Below are 21,726 nucleotides of genomic sequence, written 5' to 3' on the forward strand. Positions count from 1 at the left end.
CCTGCGTAGAAGCTTTTCTACGTGTCCTCTCTGGCTGAGCCTCGCTTTCTTTTGGTGAGGTGCTGCCATCTGCGTGCTCTCCCCTGGCTGCTGTTCAGTCTGCTTTCTCTCTCATGCCAGCGGTCAGATTGCAGGGCTGGCTTTAGGTTTTCAGTATTTCTTCCAGCATGTTCTATAGCATCCATGACGCTCAAGTCATCTTTTACAGAACGTACGCTGTGTGTTAGGAGCCGTGGAAGGATGAATTACACATCTGTCTCACGATCTGGTTGTCAGGGACTTTTTACCCTAGTCAAAGCTCAAAATAGATTTAAGTCACTTCCTTTCCTTTCTCTTCATCTATTTATCATGAGGCCCGTCCTCCACAGTACTGGAGGGCTTTATCACCTCACTGCCATCCCTTCTCTGTCTTGATTCTGAGGCACTTCTTTGGGAACTTCAGAGCCTACATTACTGACCTGTCAAAATCCTGGCCACACATTTCTACTGCTGCAGTCTGATTTAGTATGCCATTTCCCAGAACTGACAACTCAGAAATCTTAAACTTGGCAAGCCCACTCTCTGACAATGAAGTTTTATTTATTTATTTATTTTTACCTCTGCTATCCCTTCATTTCCGGTGTTAATGTATTAAACCACACCAAGACTTTTCTCTCCAGAGCTGTCCCAATCATCGGAATCAGATAATCCTTCTTGACATTTTCCTCTAGAAAGGCTTCATTTCATTACAGTGAGTGGTTTCATTTTTGGTTCTTCCAGCATTAAACATTCACTAGAATCCACAGCTCCCTGACTTCCGTAACTTTGCAATAAGCAAACATTCTCTTTTGTATTTCTGTCCCTGATGTCTTCCTCTCCATCTATGAAAAGCTCAGACTCTCTCCATCGTCCCAACCCATCTCAGAAGAAAAACCTTTTTTTTTTTTTTTAATTTTTTTATTGTAGGAAAAACCTTTTCTTATATGTTGCTTCTCATTAACTGATCTCTTCCCTTGCTGATTTGAAATTCCAGGTTTTCATAATTTAAATAATGACATGTACTTGTGTCTATTTCTGGACTTGTAACCCTGTAGTCTTTCTGTTTATGAGTCAGTATATTATTGCGCTTTTATAATATGTTTTACTGTCTGTTAGGTTGGGTTCTCCTTTCTCTCTTCCTCTTTTAAAAATAGTTATTCTCAGATACTCATTCCAGATGACTTTAGAATAACTTCACTAAGCTTCTCAAAATTATATGGCAGATTTTATTAATATTGTATTTAATCTACAGATTAATTAGAGAATGGATGACTTTAACCAAGTTATTCTTCCCATAAAGACCCATAATATTTCTCTATTTATTAAGATGTTTCCATCTATTTCTTACTCTAGCTTGTTGCTTTCTTCATGTAGGTCCTGTGCATTTTTTATTTTAGGTATTTTATACCTTTTATTGATAGTATAAGTGGCATACTGTGGTTTCCTTCTGACCTTAAATGCTGTCTACATGTGATTTCACCCAATCCTGTGTGTTGAGTACTTTCAAAATCTACATTCTGAGTTACAGTGCCTTATTTTCATTTTTCTGTTGAATATCACCCCCTTGTGTTCTGGAGCTACCTCAAATTCATTGTATTTAAAAATAAGCTTTTCTTTCTCTGCCAACCCAAATTGCCCTCCCTTAGTGTTACCTCCTTTAATTTATTTTATCACTGCCCTAGCCATATAGGAGCAAAACTATGAAACCCTCTTTGCCTTATAGACCAAATTCTTTTAATCACACCTCACAGCATTTCTTGTGTCTGTTTTCTTCTGCCCAGCCCCATTGTCCGGTTCTGTTCTAGTCGGTATTATTTGTTGCCTGATATTGTTGTGACGGCTTCTTTATTTGTGTTTGGCCTCTAGTCTCTCTTCCTACTCCCTCAACCCGATCTGTCTTCTATAGTAACTCTGGCATCTAGAACACCAATGTCATTATTGGCCCAAGTTGACTCTCTTTGCTTATCTGGTGAATTCCAAATAGCATGCCTTCCATACAAGATCCTTCAAAAATTGACCCCAACATACTATTAGCATTTTGCTTTATGTCACACTCCCAACAGCATCCCATCACTCGTCTTCCAACAACTGTCTGCATCTTGTGTACTCCCTAGACTCATTTTCTTTATTTTTGCCATGTAGTCTGCCTGAAACGACTTTCCAATACCACTTTCCCTATCTTGGTACAGTCTAACTTCTCTTTCATGTCCCAGTTCCTCTCTCGCTTTTACTGTGATGTCTACAAGGGCATGCGGGGCACAGGTGGTTCCTGCCTCAAAGGCGTTTAATGTTAGGACCAGTTTGGTCACCATCATTCAATGTTTACAAATTAGTCAGTACACATTACTAATTTGTGAACATTCTAGGAGTATTTCTTTAAAAGTTAGGACAATAGGAAAAATAGATAAGCACTGACTATATTCAACATGTGTGAAAAATCATCATGACAAAGTCTGCATAGGTTTATAAAGTAATTATTAAATGTCCTGCTCTTGGCTAAGATTGTTACCAGTTTTCACTCTTTGCAACAATGTCCCATTGAACATTCCTGTTGCTAGACTACTGTCCACATCTACAGTTTTGTTTTGTTAAGGTAAATTCTTAAGAGTGGAGTTACTGTGTTCTTTGATGGCATTTCATGACATTTGATATGCATTGTCAAATTATAGGTAGAATATTTATATCTGTACTGTAGACTGTTTTTAAATCAGAAAGAGGCATACATCAAATGTTGCAGTAGACATCTCTGGTGGACAGGCTTTCATGTGATTATTTGTATTTTTGTGTTTTATAGATGTGTATTTTCCCAAACTTTCTACAATGAATGCATAATATATATATAAGAAAAGAATGTTGGTTTTCTACAAAGTTTCTGAATTTTCTAAAATTTGAAAAAAAATGGAAAAGGATGTTTGTTTTAAAATTTTTTAAAAGATTTCTATTTATTTTATATTTTTTAAAGATTTTATTTATTCATTTGAGACAGAGATACAGAGAAAGAGAGCACCTGAGCAGGGGGAGAGGCAGAGGGAGGGGGAGAAGCAGGCTCCCCACTGAGCCAGGAGCCGGACGCAGGGCTCGATTCCAGGGCCCAGGGATCATGACCTGAGCCAAAGGCAGATGCTTAACCATCTGAGCCACCCAGGCACCCCAAAGATTTCTATTTATTTTAGAGAGAGAGAGCACAGTGGAGAGGGGCAGGGTGGGGAGAGAGAGAGAGAGAGAGAGAGAGAGAGAGAGAGAGAGAGAGAGAGAAACTCAAGCAGACTCCCTGCTGAGGGCGAGCCTGACCCAGGGCTCCATCTCAGGACCCGAGCCAAAATTAAGAGTTGGATGCTTAATCGACTGAGCCACCCAGGCATTCCTGTTTGTTTTTAAATTTAATGTTGAATTAATTTTGATAAATAACATAAGATGCTTCATATTTTTATAGGTAGTAGAGTATATATTTTCTTTAAAGTATAAAATTTAAACCTGATTTATCAAAACTTCCAATACAGGTTTTCATTTTTCTTTACTGAAGTAGTTAAGTCAAAAATGAAGGGGCGCCTGGGTGGCTCAGTTGGTTAAGCGATTGCCTTCAGCTCAGGTCACGATCCCGGAGTCCTGGGATCGAGTCCCAGCGTTGGGCTTCCGGCTCAGTGGGGAGTCTGCTTCTCCCTCTGATCCTCTCCCCTTTCATGCTGTTTTTTCTCTCTCTCTCAAATAAATAAATAAATAAAATCTTAAACAAAACAAAACAAAACAAAATAAAAATGAAGGATTCGGAGATTTCCCCCCTTATCTTTGATTTACTGGTACTAATTTTATCAGAAAACCAGTATCATAAGTCTCGAATCAGTTTCTTCACAATGTTATGTTTTTGGTTGTATAAATGAAATTTCAAAGAAACAATATTTTGGTTTAGAAAATTAAGTAATATTTCAAGTCATATTTTTCTGACCAGTAAGACCATACCTTTAGAGTATTTTTTGTTTTGTTTTTTGAGTTAGGACTGAGTCAAATTATGACCACAGTAATTTTCCCAAATAAAATGCTTAACTTTACATTATTTGGGGTCTCTGCCACATCAAACCTAAGTCCTTCTGTAGCTACCAGCATCTGGCCCTACCCTGCTTCTGCCCTTTGCAGCACAGACACCCACTGCCGGACCAGCAGTGCATCTCCCGGTAGAGCCTTCCATCCCTCAGCGTGTCTGCCGCCCGGGCCTGATTGGGTGAACAGTCCCCTCTCCTTCACCCAGATGTCCTCCCCTTCTGACCCCACTCCCCCTGGACCAGAGCTCTGTTCATTCTTCACATAATTTGACATTTGATTACTTTCTATTTTTTTTTTTTTTTACAGTTCTTTAACTTGTATATATTTTTCCTTAGACCCTGCTAGTGATAAGTATACAACAGATATTTAGTAAATATTTCTAGTATGACTGATAAATTCTTCTATGATTTGAAAATCTTAATTACTGCATAAACGTTCCAAAGTCCTTGATTTTTCTCGTAAGAAATAATTTATACCCCTGAGGGATCCTGGCTTTCTGTATGTTCTCATCCAAATGACTTTTGCTCTTCTTTAGGATGCCTATATGTAACTTCTTATCAATAAGCAGTAGAGAGAAAAGGATGTCAGAACTGGATTTGAGTGCCGCTTCTTCCATTACCTAGCTTTCTGACTTTAAATATAGGGCCTGATTTCCTTTATCTGGAGATGGATAGGTTTATACTAGATTATTCTTAAAATTCCTTCTGTTGTTTTGAAATGCCACCTTAGATATTCTAGAGGGTGTGTAATATCTTGTACAATTAGGTGATGTTGATAACAACTGCTCTGTTGAGCATAATCAAAAAAGAACGTTCATTTTTAAGTGTTTGTTTATAGATTAATGTTTATATCAGCCAGATAATGTAAAAAATTACTTACAGATTTTAGCTGCAATATGTTACAGTTCAGCTAGTTATTTCAGAAAGCCTGGTGATTTTAAAAAATTCTATAGGGAAAAATTATAAATATGATATATTTGATAGCATATTTTTCCCCTTAGCTTTAACAGTCTTGAAAAAAGAATTTTTTTTTTTTTTTCATTATTCTTTCGTGAAACCCACAACATTGAAGCAGGAAGCTTAGGAGGATGTCAAGATTTCTTTTCAATTCCGGCCCCAGTGTTCTGTCTGGCTAAGGTACAAGGGCCTGACCTCTTTGTGTGGCTCTGCTGAAGTATTTGTCCCCTACGAAAGCCAATACAATCAGCAGCACCGGCATAGATAAAGAGCTGCGTAAGGTTGTATTTTAGTGGCAAGGCTGTTTTGTGACCATGTTCTGCAGGAGGACTGGAGGTGACAGTATTATTTACTTTTGTTGCTTGGGGTCCAAAGAGAGAATAAATTGCTATTGATTTTTGAGACATTGCAGTGAAGGGCCTGAATGCCTTCAGAAGAACTGGGTGGCAGGACAGCCAGTGATGGTACAGACTGCCTTTGAAAATGAAAATTCATTTTCTTGTTATTGTCATAAAGATTTTTTTTTCATTCTTTGAGTTACAAGAAGATGTAGCTGTGGGGCTGTTGCTATTATAAATGTTTTCTATCTCCCTGAAAGAATGGAATTCAGCACTTTCCATAGCAATCTGAAATTGATAAATGGAGTTCTGTGTATGTACTTGCATACATGCGATAACCTGGACTTTAAAATGATTTTTAATTCTGTCTGTATATTAACCACTTCACCAAGGACATTTTTAGGTTTTGCAAATGTTTTGTAGCACAGAGGAAGGGAATTTTGTTCTTGTTTTATTTTGTTTCAGTTTGTCAATAGTAAATGTGCTTCTAAAGTGGTGTGTTTGCTTTTCTTGGTGGTATCTTAATTTATTGTCCAGATATAATATTTAAATGCCCATTTTTTTATTTTGGAAAATAATGAGAACATTCCAAGTTTATCATACCCAGTGCCCCATTCCCCACCCTTATAATTCCTTACAAGATTATTACACTTTGGAATATTAGGATCGTACTTTTTGGTGCCACCTGAGGGCAGATACAAAGGAATAGTTGCAGAATAATTCATACCGTTTCCCTGTCAGTTTTCTGAAGTCAGTAGTGCACTCCTAATTTCATAATCTAGGATGGCTCATGTTTGCAAGTATCTGTTTTGGAAAGTGAGAATTACTGGCTTCTAGGCCTTCACTGGTATAACATAAAAGTGGGCACCAAGTATGAGACTGGTCATGGCATAGATGGGGAAATTTTGAGATTGCGAATTAGAGTAACTTCCCTGGGGGCGCCTGGGTGGCTCAGTCGTTAAGCGTCTGCCTTCGGCTCAGGTCATGATCCCAGGGTCCTGGGTTCGAGCCCCGCATCGGGCTCCCCGCTCGGCGGGAAGCCTGCTTCTCCCTCTCCCACTCCCCCTGCTTGTGTTCCCTCTCTCGCTGTGTCTCTCTCTGTCAAATAAATAAATAAAATCTTAAAAAAAAAAAAAAGAGTAACTTCCCTGAATTAAGAAGTGATGTTGTAAAGAATATAGTTATGTAAGTGAGAGACAGTTAAATTGGAATTTCTTAATTCTGAAGTTTAGCTTTCCATCCAGATCTCTAAATAAACAGCCCTCTTTAAAACATAATATTATTAAATGGGATTTCTGACTCAAGAAGACACAACTGTTGGAGTCTATATAATAATCATTTTATTATCTCTGACAGTTTGTTGCTGTTATCAATTCAGATGTGAACACATGTAAAAACATGTTTACTTGGATAAAGATTGTCTACACATTTTTTAGTTTCACTAGTAGGAATTTCAGGCTTCTGTGACGATGATGGGATGATGGGATGCCCTTTCCCGTGGAGAGAATGGTGGAGCAGGAAAAGAGCATTGACTTCAGAGGTTTAGAGACTTGAGATCAAAACTCACTTCTTCCAGTTACTCATATAATTTAGGCAAATTGTTTACCCCCTCTGGCCTTTATCAGGTTCTGAAATGCTGATAATTGTATCTATCTTAAAGTGCAAATGACATCATTACTGTAGGTCCAAGTATGTTGTTACTTCATCATCTTCATCTTTATCTTCATCATCATCAATCCACCCTCCCAGATTGCAGGAATTGCCTGGAAAGCGTGTACTGCTGAAGATAGGGAACATGCAGATTAGGCTCTCCCTCCTATCTTTCCTTACGTGTCCCGGGGCCTATTAGATATTTCCCATGATTCTACAGATTTGAGTCACCCTAAGCAAGTAGATTCAGATTCTAACCAAGTCCATATTTTTTTGCAAGTTGACAGATTCTGGCGGTGTTTAAAGAACTTGAACGTTGATCTTTAGCACGACTTACAACCTCGTGACTGCCACGTGCCAGGTCCTGTCCTCAAGGCCACGAGGGGCTGCAGGAGCAGCCTGGAGGGATACTTCCTACCCCACCTTTTGTCTCAGCCCTTGGGCTCTGGAGGAGCCTGTTGGGTGAGGACTGCGGGCGTGGCAGCTTCCCAGCTGTTGGTCTGACCGTGGACGGCCTGGAACAGACCGGGTTTCTGCTCCATCCACTGGGGTCTGGCGTTCCCTTCTCCTGCCTCCACTGCACAGCCAGGCTCCTTCCTGTTCCGGCAGCCTTTCCCCCTCGTGCAACCTCTCCTGTGCCGGGAACACAGGTCCTGGGTCAGGGCCTCTCCTGCGGCCTCTGGCCCTGAGTACGCGTGCAGCATCACGCCCTGTGTTTTGGGGCTCTGTGCAGTCTAGTGGTGTAGTTAACAGAGAGCAAGGTATTACCTCATGGAATGATATGCTTTTCTGATCTTTAACCTTTCTTTTTAAATCCATGCCCCCGTTTACAATAAAGTTGCCTATTTTAATGTTATAGTTACGAACTTTTTCATTTTCTTTTTTTTTTTTTTTTTAAAGATTTTATTTATTTATTAGACAGAGAGACACGAGAGAGGGAACACAAGCAGTGGGAGTGGGAGAGGGAGAAGCAGGCTTCCCGCGGAGCAGGGAGCCTGATGCGGGGCTCGATCCCAGGACCCTGGGTTCATGACCTGAGCCGAAGGCAGACGCTTAACGACTGAGCCACCCAGGCGCCCCCGAACTTTTTCATTTTCTAAATACAGCTTTTTATTAAAGTATTGACTAGAGATTGTAAGTCTTACTGAAGCTGTATCTTCCTCCTTCTACCCTTAACACCAGTTGGAAATCCTTACTGTAATTGTTCAAAGAATATGTATTACTTTGTCATTGTTTTTTAAGATTTTATTTATTTGTCAGAGAGAGAGAGAGAGAGCACAAGCAGGGAGAGCGGCAGGAAGAGGGAGACCCTAGGATCGTGACCTGAGCGGAAGGCAGACGCTTAACCAACTGAGCCACTCAGACGTCCCTATTTTGTCATTGTTTTAATCATTATAAGAAACTGTGGAAAATGTGTGACATTTCTCTTAGAGAAAAAAAATGCAGTTTTTCTCCTTCTTTTGTCTAAAATTTATGTATTTGAAAATAAATATTTTGCAGTAATAAGAGCTAACTTACAGTGAGTATTTACTATGTGCCGGATTAGTATGTGCCAATATTTGCTGTGTGTACTGCGTGTGAATCCCTTTCTATGGATTATCTAATTTAATCTTCACAGCAACTCTAAGATATGTACTAATACTATCCTCATTTTCTAGATGAAATGTTGGAGGCACTAAGCATTTAAATAATTTGTCTGCCCTGCATAGCTGTTAGTGTGAACTGTGATTCCATCCTAGATACTCAGTTTCCAGTATGCATGTTCTTTTTTTTTTAAAGATTTTATTTATTTATTTGACAGAGAGAGACACAGCGAGAGAGGGAACACAAGCAGGGGGAGTGGGAGAGGGAGAAGCAGGCTTCCCGCTGAGCAGGCAGCCTGATGTGGGACTCGATCCCAGGACCCTGGGACCATGACCTGAGCCGAAGGCAGACGCTTAACGACTGAGCCACCCAGGCGCCCCCAGTATGCATGTTCTTAATTACTACATGTGTGTACTGTATTTCTGTTAGGTGCTGAATATTACTTGAATACATGATGTTATAATTGAGAGTTTCAATAGCAATCCAGACCAATATTCAAGAGTCTAACAAAGCCTGTCTTATAGCTGGCAGCTAACTTTGTTGGCATATAAATTTAATCAGTTAAATTTTATTGGTAGTACTTATTTGTTGAAAGAAAGGAGAATGAGAGTGCGGGTGAGAAAGAACTCAAAGATCTGTTTGTAATAGGTAGTTTTAAAAATAATTCTTAAAAATAGGACACCTATTTGCTTACCACGTGTTACTCCACATGTAACTTCTTTTTTTTTTTTTTTTAAAGATTTTATTTATTTATTTGACACTGAGAGAGACAGCGAGAGAGGGAAAACAAGCAGGCAGAGTGGGAGAGGGAGAAGCAGGCCTCCCACTGAGCAGGGAGCTGGATGCAGGGCTGGATCCCAGGACCCTGAGATCATGACCCGAGCTGGAGGCAGTCGCTTAACGACCGAGCCACCTAGGCGCCCCTCCACATCTAACTTCTTAAAGAGTATATAATTTTTATCTGTAAAATGAAATAATGGTGACTCACAAGGTCTTTATATGGCTTGAATTTGAGACATTTTCAAAGTGATAGAAAAACATCAATCTTTTTATTTTGATCACAATTCATTTACCTTAACATGTATTTATTAAATGTATTTTGAAAGCTTAACTAAAAGATAAATAGCAGTCAGATTTTATATACTACACTACATGTGGATTATATACTTTGTAATTTACTATTTTAAACCTTCAAAAAGATCCTGGCTTTGCATTATGATCTAGCAAGAAAGGAAAGACTTATTTTTACTACTGAACTGAGAAAAACAAAATGTTCAGGTAAAGCTGTCACGCACATATAATCTGTGCCAATGAAAAGAATTGTTAAATTATCCACTGTATAAGATTAGCCAGTTCTCTTAATTAGCATGGATAATTGAGGCTGCACAGTTCCTTAGTAGTACTATCATGAGTCTTTTAGATGATAATTCTCTTTATTGTCCTTGATTAATTTGTAAGTAATTAGATGGAGTTTAGCAGTAACCTGATGTGTTCATTCTTCTTATTAATATAGGTTGAAATTCATAATCCTAAGTACTTTGTAACCTCATTTTAATATGTCATCTGTGTTCTACCTGTAAATTCAATGTTTGTTTATAATGGAAACACGAATTAGTTGGATTTGGTTGTCCTGAAACCCTGCTTGTTATATGAGTGCTTACTTGTTAAATTTTAATACACAGGTTATTGATACCAGGTACCTCCTTGTACCAGGAAACTGCTTTGTATTAATTATTTTCCTGTTGTACTCTGATACTTTTAACATAAGTACCAACTTAGCTTAAAAATGAGTTTTTTATTTTTAAATTAATCTGACATAATTTTGAAATTGGAATTTGTAAGTTTTTGCAGAAAAATGAATCCCCAATTTATTTGTGACGTAAAAACATTATAGAATGGCACACTCAGTGTGAACAGCTTTAATTCACCTACTGAATTTGTTTATGTTCTTATTTCCTCAACTTTCATGGTCTTTATGAACATTTCACTCTGCTAGGACTAATCTCTTAAGTGCTGTGCAGAAATATGGGATTTGGGGGCTGTAACTTGTTTTTTTTTTTTTTTTTTTTTTAAGATTTATTTATTTATTTAGAGAGAGAGTGCATGCATGCATGGGGGGAGGGGCAGAGGGAGAGGGAGAGAGAATCTCAAGCAGACCCCCTTCTGAGCATGGAGCCTGATGCAGGGCTTGATTTCACAACCCTGAGATCATGACCAAAATCAAGAGTCAGATGCTTAACCAACTGAGTGACCCAGGCATCCCTGTACTTGTTTCTTACAAGGAATGGCATCTGTGTATACATAAATGTCATTAAAAAAAAAATTATGTGATAGTTCCCATCTGTTTTTCAAGGAATTTAGCTCCTTTGTCAGTTCATTATTTTCCTCAATCAGTGGAAAATCCAGGGAATATATTGATTCACAGATATTAGTATTTATATGCCATTATAATGGCCCTCAGAAACTTGCTTTATTCTCTAATAACAGTATAAAAAAAGCATGCATCTGATCATGATAAAAACAAAAGCTACCTCCTCCTTTACCCCTAGAGATACCTTAGAACTGAATTAGAAATAGAGGAATAAGCTGAGAATGATCAAAAGTCTGGCAGGTCTTCACCACTGTAGCAAATCATTGAGTTCAGCCACATCCTTCCCATCCAAAGTTTGGTCTTTTCTTCTTAGACTCATGTAACCTTGAGCTGGATGGGGTTTTTAGACAGAGGGGTTTGTTTGTTTATTTTTCAATTCTATCGTCTCTTTTCTGGGTGAGGAAACTTATTTTCCAACCTTACTTGTTTCTTAACTGTTCCTTTTTTTTTTTTTTTATCCTGTAAAAAGAACATTTAAAAATTTTGCATGTTAAAATATTTAACAATTTTAAATGTGATTATTTTTTGTTATTATTTCCTCTGGACATGGCAGCAGTTTTAAGATGCTATTGACTAAACAGACACAGTGGGGGTATGTTTGCAGGAACTCCCATTGTCTTCTATTGAGTTCCTTCCTTGGGGTGATGAAATCTCCCCTTTGTGTGCTCCTCCCCACACAAGGTGATCAAGTGCCCACCCCTTCTTCAGAGAAGAATGGAAATCTCTGTGGCCTTGGGCAAGGTATTTAACCTTACCCTGCCACACTTTTAATGGTGATGGTAATAGTGCCTCCCTCAGAGGGTTATTGTATTGAAAGTCAATACAAAAGTGAAATGTTTTGAGTGATTCTGACAGCAGAAGGCGTTTTACTAAGTATTAGCTAATGAGAAATATAAAACCATTAGCTTGCAGGTTGGTCATAGGTGATGAGTTATAGGGATGGTGCACATTGGGGAACAGCTGGACACTGGGTCACTCTGCTCCCAGGTTCTCCCAAGGCAAGGTGCTTCACATCATTTCATTTTAAGGCTTTTCGTCCCTCCTCTTCCTCCTCTTCAGCCCAAGTCACCCCCACCTCCCTTTACCCCAGGCCCAGCCTTTGCAATAGGTTTTCTATTCCAAGTGTGGGTTCTATTCTCAACCTCTCCAAGTATGTACCTGAATCTTTCCTGCCTCACATATGACTGCTTACCTCAGCCTTTCTTTCTGCTTTGCAAAGAAGTGTGAAGGGCTAGAGAACATATCAAATACAGAGATATGAATAGTTGATTCCTTCAGCCATAATCCTGCTGTATTTAACAAGCCAACAAACTTGGTTTACTGACTGACTACAGACTCTCAGGACACAGGAAAGTTCAGATGTTAGAGGGCAGAGCCTAGAACCCCACTGATTGTTTCTAGTAAAGAAACCTCTGTGTTCAGGGTTCTATGCTCTGCTAGATCATGCCACTCTTGGCCTCCTAAGCAGCCCAAACTAACAGTCTTTGTCTCTGTTCCCTTTGCCTTCCCAATGTTATCTAGTTCTCTTTATTCTTTAGCCTCTACCTTATCTTATTTTCTGCCTGATGGGGTTTTGGGATATAGGTGAGGTTCAATGGGGTGGAGTCCGGAGCTGATGACTAAGAAAGAATTCGTGAGCCGTCTTTGGTGCAAAATGGTGGTTTATTAAAGCACAGGGACAGGGCCCGTGGGCAGAAAGAGCTGCTGCACCGGGGTTGTGAGGGGTGGCTGATTATATACTAAGGGGTTGGGGGAGGTAAGGAAAAAGGGAGGTTTCCAAAAGAACTTTCATATGCTAAAGAAGACTCACAGGATACCAGAGGCCTTGCCATTGACAAGCTGAGGTTGTTTACCCCTCCAGTAAGGCATTAACATTAAGATAGTTGGGAACTTCTGGAGGAACATTACACTGTGCCCGCTTAAATTATCTGTCAATGGGCTGCAGGTTATAAGGGCATTTAATTGTATCTACATTTCCTTCTGGAAGCTAGGTTATTGATAGAAATGCTTTGTTCTTGTAGATTGCTATACATTTGTAAACTGAGGGAGACTCTATAAGTTAACTATTTGTTTTTCCTTTAGGGCAGCCAGGAGCGCCTGAGGAATGTCACATATATACCATGGGGGGGTGGGGGGTGTCAGCTCTGCTTTGTCCTCAGCTTACTTTCTGTTCCCTCATCATGCCTGCTTTGTTTAGGCATTAGAATTTTCATAGAAATGTCATCAGAAACTTGTTCTTTGAGTTTCTGACTCAACTTGAGAAACTGAAATCAGTGCAGGCCAGTGCTCCTTAACAACTGTTCTTTCTTAGTTGAATGTTGCTCAGCACCTGGAATTCTTAGTCGTACATTTCATCTCTTTTTTAGTTTGAAAGTCAAATGCCTGAGAACCAAACCAAAGAAGACTCTTACACAAACTGAATACAGTACAAAGATTAAATAGGCATTTATAAATAAATTGGTAAAACCACACTAACTGGGCTGACCATCTTAAGATCAATAACAGAGTATGTGGATTGCACCCCTTCATCCCATTCATCTACTTCACAAACTTTGTTCAGTGTTTACTGTGTATTGGATCTTAAGAGGTCCTCTTGATACAAGGGTGAATAAGAGCTCTACCATTCAGGAGCCCTCCCCTCCCTCATGTGGGAAAGACAGACAAATCAATCTGCCATGGTCAATACTTCTGCCCGCTAAAGATTTCTCTGTTTCACCAATACACTATGCCTTTGTATGTAATTTCCTCTGCATATTCTCCCCTTTCCACCTAGGAAATATGTATTGATCCTTTAAAATCAGACTCAAACACTGTTTTCTTGTTCAGTCTTTCCTGACATCCTTGGTCAGTTCTTCTCCATGATCCCATGGCTGTTTACACAGACCTTTATCGTAGCACTCATTTTGCATTCTACTTATTCAGTGAGAGGCAAGAAACAAGCCTCTTCCATATGCCTTACTAAGGACTTGGGCTTGATCATTGAGAAACAATGAGCTCATTGTGGTTAAAATAAGGAGTAAAACACATAGGCTTATTTCTGAGTAAATGGCAAAAACAGGATAGACTGTGTATCTAAAGGTTCCAAAAATGAAAGTGACTTCCTTATAATGAAATGATTACACCATAAATTTAAAATAATTTTTGAATTTTTAGTTTAATTTTTGAGGAAAGCAATTTTGTATTGTTTTGCGGGAGAAATTTATGTTCTTTGGACATTCTAATAGAGCAGAATAGCTAGAATAGGAGGATTATCATAAGATACATTGCATTTTTTTATAATGTGTATACATTTCACAGGATTTTTAAAGATTTTTTTTTGATGTTTTATAATGATATGACAAAGTAATTTTGTTTAGGTGAAAGTGTTTTCTTTGTAGATAAAATTCACATGGTCCAAGCAGAAGCAGTGTATCATCACTTTCATCTGATAAACCTTTCATGGTTCTATTATTTTATGAAAGTATATTACTTTTCATTTTCCGTGATGAAAATATAATAATGTAATTTTTTATGAAATGTACTTGTGGGGAATGTGGAATACAAGAGATAGAGTATAGTTACATCTATTACTTTTTGATGCAGAACTTCAGAGACAGATAATTTTCTTTTGGTTTCTAATGGGTTAATGATTCATGGTACAAAAGCCCATTTTTATGTTAAAGTAAAATTACTTTGAAAAATATGCTTTAATTGAAATCCTATTTAAGGTAAAATTATGTTATTGATTATGATCAAAATGCACCAGACAGTGATGAATTCATCAGTTCCTGTTTCAGTGGTGTTATAAATCTTTTAGTAGGAGCTGGAGAACGTGAACAAGATGAATTTTTCAAATTATAGTGGCACATTACTTATTATGTGTAACTTTCTTAATCTGTATACTGTGCAGGAATGGAAATGGCTTCTAAGAAGCAATGTAGAAAAGTAGCTTACGGTGTTATCTATGTCACAAATCAACCCCGAATGAAACTTGTTCTAATATAAACTATAAATACAAAACTGGAAGTTGACTGAGCAATATATATGAGTTAAAGGAGGAATGGCATAAAGTGTATAGTTATTAAGCATAGCCAGGAAGGTATTTTATTTACAATTATTGAATAGCAGCCCTTTGAATTCACACAAGTAAGGAAGATACAACATTTAACCTTGTTGCTATATTATAATGATGTGAAAGATTGTAAATGATTAATTCATACAAAGTTATACTTTTAAAGTCACTATCACCTATGTAAGCTAGAGTTTTCAAGGCTTTTATAGCTTGATTCTTTCCAGGCATTTGAGAGATACATGTTTCCCTCTTCTCTATCATCTAGCTATCTGTATAGAATATGCCATTTCTTATATTTACCACCAAAGAAGTGGTAAGACCTGGGTTTGTTTTAATTGTCATAAAAATTATTAAGTGCACTTACCCATTTAAAATCCTTCTTAAAGATTCTTGAACTGCAGTTTGTCTTGAGATACACTGGCAATCCAAGTGACTTGTATGATATTGGTGTGTCACGTACCTAATTATCAATCAATTTATCGAGAACAGGATGTGTAGAGAATTTCAGTTCAAATCTTAAGGTATCATAGGTTTGCGTGGCTATGAGTGCTGAATGTTTAGTTTTGTCTTATTTTAGGTAAAAATTATCTCATTATCCTCTTCACAAATATTTTATTAATTATATCTTTGCTTGAGGGGCGCCTGGGTGGCTCAGTCGTTAAGCGTCTGCCTTCGGCTCAGGTCATGATCCCGGGGTCCTGGGATTGAGCCCCGCATCGGGCTCCCTGCTTGGTGGGAAGCCTGCTTCTCCCTCTCCCACTCCCCCTACTTGTGTTCCCTCTCTCGCTGTGTCTCTCTCTGTCAAACAAATAAATAAAATCTTTAAAAAAAAAAAAAATTATATCTTTGCTTGAAGAGCTAGACCCTACAGAAAATTGAATAGATACAGTCCCTGCCCACTAAAAACTTATTGTTTAAGACCAATAGAACATGTTGTAGGAAATGAATAAGAATGAGTTAACTATGGAACCGATATGAAATGTAGTAATTTTAAATGCATCTGGTTAAATTGCAGTGGGATTTAGAAATGTTACCCTATGTAAGGGTTTGGTTTTATCGCAAAAGTTGATGCATTCCTTGTTGTAGATGAATTCAAAATCTCAAAATTGTTCTCATGATATTTTTAAAATTTTAAATTCTTATGTTATTTTTATATTTTAAATTCTAAAATACTGCAAAGTACATCATCTCCTTCTTATAATTATGTGAGGCAGAAAATACAAATAACATTTCAGTTTTTGAGTTGCAGAAACTGAAGTCCTCAGGGGATAATTTTACCCAATAATTTGGTGTTTGCATTACGCACTGGAACCTTCATGTTCTTGTTACATTCCAACATCAAACATATTGAAGTGACCCCAGTAAAGAATCATCACAAGAATGTTCATGTCTGCATACAATATCAAGAGTCTCCCACTCCTTTTTGGTGTGGGTTTATTTGCAATAGATATAGTGCAAATGTTTTCTTTCAGCCATTTGAATTTGCTAAATTTAATTTCTTTATACTAAAGAATATGACAAAAACAAGGCTTAGAAAGCATTAAACCTGAATAACCTGAATACTTTTCATTTCTTAACTGTCTAAAAGAACCCATGCAATTAGCTTCCAGTTATAGTTATGACATCACCATCATGGAGTCCATTAAGCAGAATAATGTTACTAATTATAAGCTAATAATTTACTGAGCACTTTGGCTGAGTCAGAGGAACCACCCTCTGGTAGCATTTCCATTTCCCTTTGGTCTCAGCTCTCTGCTCCATACTTGGGCATCCATGGCAGCATGTGCATTAGATGGAGTCCGCTGTAATGATTCACTTGCCAGAGAGTGGCCTGACTTTAACAAGTTTTTCCAGATCCTTACAGAATATTTTCCTTTTAAAATTTTGCCCTATTCATATGAGCTAATGGTGGGACTTCTGATTTCAGGCCAGCTGTGGGCTATCAGGTAATTAGAAAAAGATTAGGTCCATTTGGAATCAAACCTCTCTGGGACAGGAATATCAAGCACTAATTTCTGTTATCTGACTGACATAGTCTTTATATTTATGTGTAATCTAGAAATAAAAAAATATGAAGCTCTAGGATTTTAATGGAAAATCATATACTAAGGTTTTAACTTCATACTGTGTTTATTGCTTAATATTGATATAAGCAAGAATACCACTCTTTCTCTCCCTATACCAGGAAAACATGTGATTATGTGCACCCTAGGACAATTTCCAGGCATAACCATATGCAAATGCCTTAATATACATTGGCATAAATATATTCTGGTTTCCTGTTACTATACTTTATCTTGTGTTTTTATGTCTCCTCCAAAGAAATATGATGAAATCTGAAAAACCATGACAAAAATGTTGCCCCAGCCTTATGTTAATGCAAAATTATGACTAAGAATTAAAGTTTTTGAAAGAACATTCAACGTTTATGGTCCCCACAGCAAGCATAATTCATGTAAACTGCATAAATAGTATATATTAAGGCATGCATTTTACTGCATATCTGCTAATAAGAAGATACTACATATATGCTTCAAATAAGCTAGATTAGAGTTGCTGTGGGAACTGTAACTTTGAACTTCTTCATTTGCATGTTTCAGTTCTCATGGTAGTGACATAATATTTTCATTGGATGTATGATTTGATCCCAGTAGTTTGGTAGGTAAGATTTTAAGAGAAGAGAAAAGTTAATGAAATGGATTTTCTTAAAGTAGCTACATTAGGAGAAGGTAAGAGTATAGGCCTTTTAGCATAGATTAAGAAAGCAGTAATAAAAATTGCTTTACCGTTTTCGTGCGCTAAGGAAAGCTATCCTTAGAAGTCTTTTCCAGGTGACATTGGAATACACTGTATCAGAAGTATCTTTAGAATCATTGCAAAGACTCTTTGATTACATGTAGGCTAAACCCTTCACCTGTGTTTCTGAAAATCAAGGTCCAAGTGGGCTAAATATATTATCCTAGGTTTACCTAATGCGTTCATAGCCATGTTGGAGCTTTAAATATTTTATGGCTCCATTCAGTGATTGCATTGGCTGTATTGTCTCTACTTTAAAAGTAGCTAATTATTGGGGCGCCTGGGTGGCTCAGTCGTTAAGCATCTGCCTTCAGCTCAGGTCATGACCCCAGGGTCCTGGGATCAAGAGCCCTGCATCGGGCTCCCTGCTAGGGCGGGAGCCTGTTTCTCCCTCTCCCACTCCCCCTGCTTGTGTTCCCTCTCTAGTTGTCTCTCTCTCTCTGTCAAATAAATAAGTAAAATCTTAAAAAAAAAAAAAAGTAGCTAATTATTAATTGTCTTTTAAGGGGCTTTGATGATAACATATACAATGGACATATATTTTATGAAATACACAATGTGTATTTGTGGCTTGTCCATTTTGTTTCTGACTTGAAGTGACTTATATAGGTAACATTTGTATAAAAATACGCAGGAACACCTAGGACAAGTTCAGGCAACTGTATTTAAATTTGCCTTTGAACTAAATCTTTAACACTGACCAAAAATAAATAAATAATTGAAAGCTTTGCATTTCCTAATATTGTGGAGCATATGGACGTTTCTTTCAATGTGTTATTTTTTATTGTTTGCAAAACTAGAAAACAACATGTTAAAAAAATGGGAATGTGCTTTAACATTCGGTTTAGTATTCTGATGAAGTAGTACATAAAAGTTGAATTTTTATACTATAAACCTCAAATGCAAACAACATAAGGTGGCATAAGGTGAGCTGTTATTTAAAACGAGAGAGAGGAGAAGAAAGAAGACTTGAGATCCAAAGTTCTGTCAGATGATCCTCCTTGGTGGTTCATGAACAATGAGTTTATCTATTTGGTTCCTGGTGAGGCCACTTCTCTGCTGTTGTAGCAATTCTCCCCAGTAGACTGGCTCCTTGGGTGGCATCCCCTTCTGCTCTCTCCAACACTTTCTGGAAAATCGTCCACACATCAGAAGGAGTGAGTCAAAGAGAGAGCACATAGAAGTGTTGATTGAATTATTGATTCCTTTAAAGTTTACTTTTTTATAGGAGGGAAGCTGCTGTGTAATAAAATAATCACATGTCAAAAGACCAAAATCAATTAGTTATAAGACAGATTTATTATTAATTAACATGTAAACAAGAAAAATTGTTGGTGTCAAACGTGTGCACTACTGGAAGGCTCCCCTTCTCAGGCCCAGGGATTAAAACTTGGCCAAGTCAATTGCTCTAAGTGATGATTTTAGTCAAGATCAGGGTAACTGTGTAAGCCAAATATCCATACTGGATAGAAATAGCAACCAAAAAACATTCTTTGTACATCTTGCCCTCTCTGGAAAGAGCATTTCCTCTTTAGTTGAGGAATATACTACTAAGAACAGGCCATTATTGCAGCTGTTCCCTGGACTTTTTCCCCCAGAGAGCCATTTAGAAGGCATTTGGGGATAAAGACTCCCCATTACTGGGGGACTAAGAGGGTCCAGGTTAGAGTCCCGTGCAGCTTTACAGATGTTGATGCAGATCTGTGTTTTGTTGACGCGGAAAATAATTGACTATACTGACAAATTAAAATACCAGGTTAAAGATAGTATGTGTATTAGCTGATTTTTAAGATATATGTTTGTTTAGGAAAGTCTGAAGGATACAGACCAAAATGTTAAGAAGAGTTCTCTCTATATAATGATATTTCACTCCTCTTGCTATTATTTTGTTTTGTTTTATCTGTGTTTTCTTTTCCAACAATAATTTTATGTTATTGGTATAATTTCTAAAATGGAAAAATTATGTTTAGAGATTCATAATTATTTCAGTGTCTTGGATTTTCCTAGTCCAGATCTGTCAACAAGGACACTAATAATGATTGTGTTTCACTTTGCTTTTAAATTAAAGAGTTTGTACTTGATAATCTTTTACCTTTTCAGTGAATAGTGTTCTGGATGTGACCTGTACGTTGAATGGGCATTTGAGACACGTGTACACAGACCCTAGAAGGTATGCTAACTTCTGGAATGGGGCGTGAGGAAACACTTTCCAAATCGATTATCCGAGTGCTCTTGATTGCTAATTTGTAACATTTGCTAATTTACAAAAGACTCTATGCCTTGTTTATAAGGTTAAACATATGCAAAGTACTTAAGGGTCAAAGATCTCAGATGGAAAATATGAGTGTGAAAGTCAATACAGGTATGATATTTAAGTAAACATTTAATGACAAGCAATTGTGAATCTTTGAAAGTGTAAAAACATAGTTCAAATGCGATAACAATAGCAACTAGGCAATGGATGCATTTTAAGGGATTGGCTTCTTTTTTTGTCTTAGTAGTCTTCACATCTATCTAAAGAATGTATCCATACCCAGACTCACATAAGACTAGTGAGTTATGCAAACATTACATACTCACACAAACATGGGTGCTAACTTTTGATTACCCTAAAACACAATTATCCTTGTAGAAGAAACTTATATGGAATTTTGTTATACACAATTTAAAAACTTTTGTATCGCATCATGCTACTTTGTAGATGAAACCTTATGCATTCTGTGTCCTGAAAACTTTTAAAAGAACTCTTTTGCTTCTTAGCCTCCTGTAGTTTTCTAGGATTGAATAATCAGTTAATCAGTTGAATAATTGAATAATAAGAAAACACTTATTGATTAGAAATTGATGTAAATTTGCCAGAGTTTGACTTTAAGGAACTTTGTGGGTATAGATTTGGGAATTTTGATCATACCTACATGTGATTATTACTGCAGCTAAATTTGTGATTTATTTGCAATACTGAGCAAATATGCACAGTATTAAATGAACAGAATGCCATGCACACTAAACGAATCTCTATTGAATTAGAAAGTAAATCTTCTGTAATACTGACTCTGTCAAGGATATGATAATCGACTGTGGGTAATTGCATCAACATATTCATTATTTCACTTATTCACTCTAGCTTTCAAACAGTGTTTCCTGAGCACCTACCATTGCTAGGCTCTCCCAGGTGCTGCAGATACAGTGTGAACAAGCGTATCAGAAATACAGCCCCTGCCTTCAAGGAGCAATAAAATTAAGCCCATGGCCAGTGTAGCCAGTGTTTCAAGAATCTACGAAGAAGGGCAGTGAGGGAAGGAGGCCTGAGGGAGTGTCAGGAAGGAAAGTAGTTGCTTAACAAAGTGGAGAGGAAAGCTCCTGTCCAAGGCTTTGCGAAGGGGAGGGTGCCTGGAGGCTGACTGCCAGGGACTTGAAGAGAGTATGGCTGGAGTGCCAAGGGGGAGGGGAGAGAGTGTGGCCTGAGGCTGGAACATAGCTTCAAAGGGCCAGACGTGAAGTCCTGTTAGAGATAAAGGTCAGTGTGCGAGGTGAAGAGGAATGCAGACCCTTTCAGGGTCGAATTTGAGTGGTGGTGGCCATAAGCTCAGATGTGCTCTTCAAAGCAAGTGCTCTGGCTGCAGTTAGGAGCAAGAGTTACAGGAGACTGGTAAAGATCAATTGTAAATTGGAGTGTTGATGGTGAAGATGGAGTTGACATGATAGGTTTACATTTAGAAGCCAATCCAACAGAAGTGCTGATTGATTATGGAGGGCATGTGAAAAAGGTTCAAGGATGACACCCAACTTTTTAGCTTAAGTAATGGGAGGTACGATGAGGTCAGTAACTGGGATCTGGATTTCTGGGAGCAGACCAGGTCACAGGTCATGAATGGCAGATAACTTCCATCTTGTCTACCAACTCCATTCCATTGGTAGTGGTTG

At 37.9% G+C, this 21,726-nt stretch overlaps 1 protein-coding gene across 4 annotated transcripts in view; it reads left to right on the forward strand.

Annotated features, from left to right (window-relative positions):
* PRKN (parkin RBR E3 ubiquitin protein ligase) overlaps nucleotides 1-21,726 on the forward strand; it is a 1,294,051-nt gene that overhangs the window by 50,252 nt on the left and 1,222,073 nt on the right. For 2 of the 4 annotated variants that reach the window (XM_032407518.1, XM_032407519.1), the window contains exon 1: nucleotides 4,415-5,348. The exons of the other annotated variants lie outside the window; for them this stretch is intronic. In XM_032407518.1, the coding sequence (XP_032263409.1) occupies nucleotides 5,327-5,348 (22 nt within the window). In that variant the 5' untranslated portion in view covers nucleotides 4,415-5,326. Of the gene's footprint in view, nucleotides 1-4,414; nucleotides 5,349-21,726 lie in introns of those variants that run through there. 4 annotated transcript variants of the gene reach the window in all.

Source organism: Phoca vitulina, unplaced genomic scaffold, assembly GCF_004348235.1.
Source record: "Phoca vitulina isolate PV1807 unplaced genomic scaffold, GSC_HSeal_1.0 scaffold9, whole genome shotgun sequence".
In the NCBI taxonomy this organism is placed as follows: domain Eukaryota; kingdom Metazoa; phylum Chordata; class Mammalia; order Carnivora; family Phocidae; genus Phoca; species Phoca vitulina.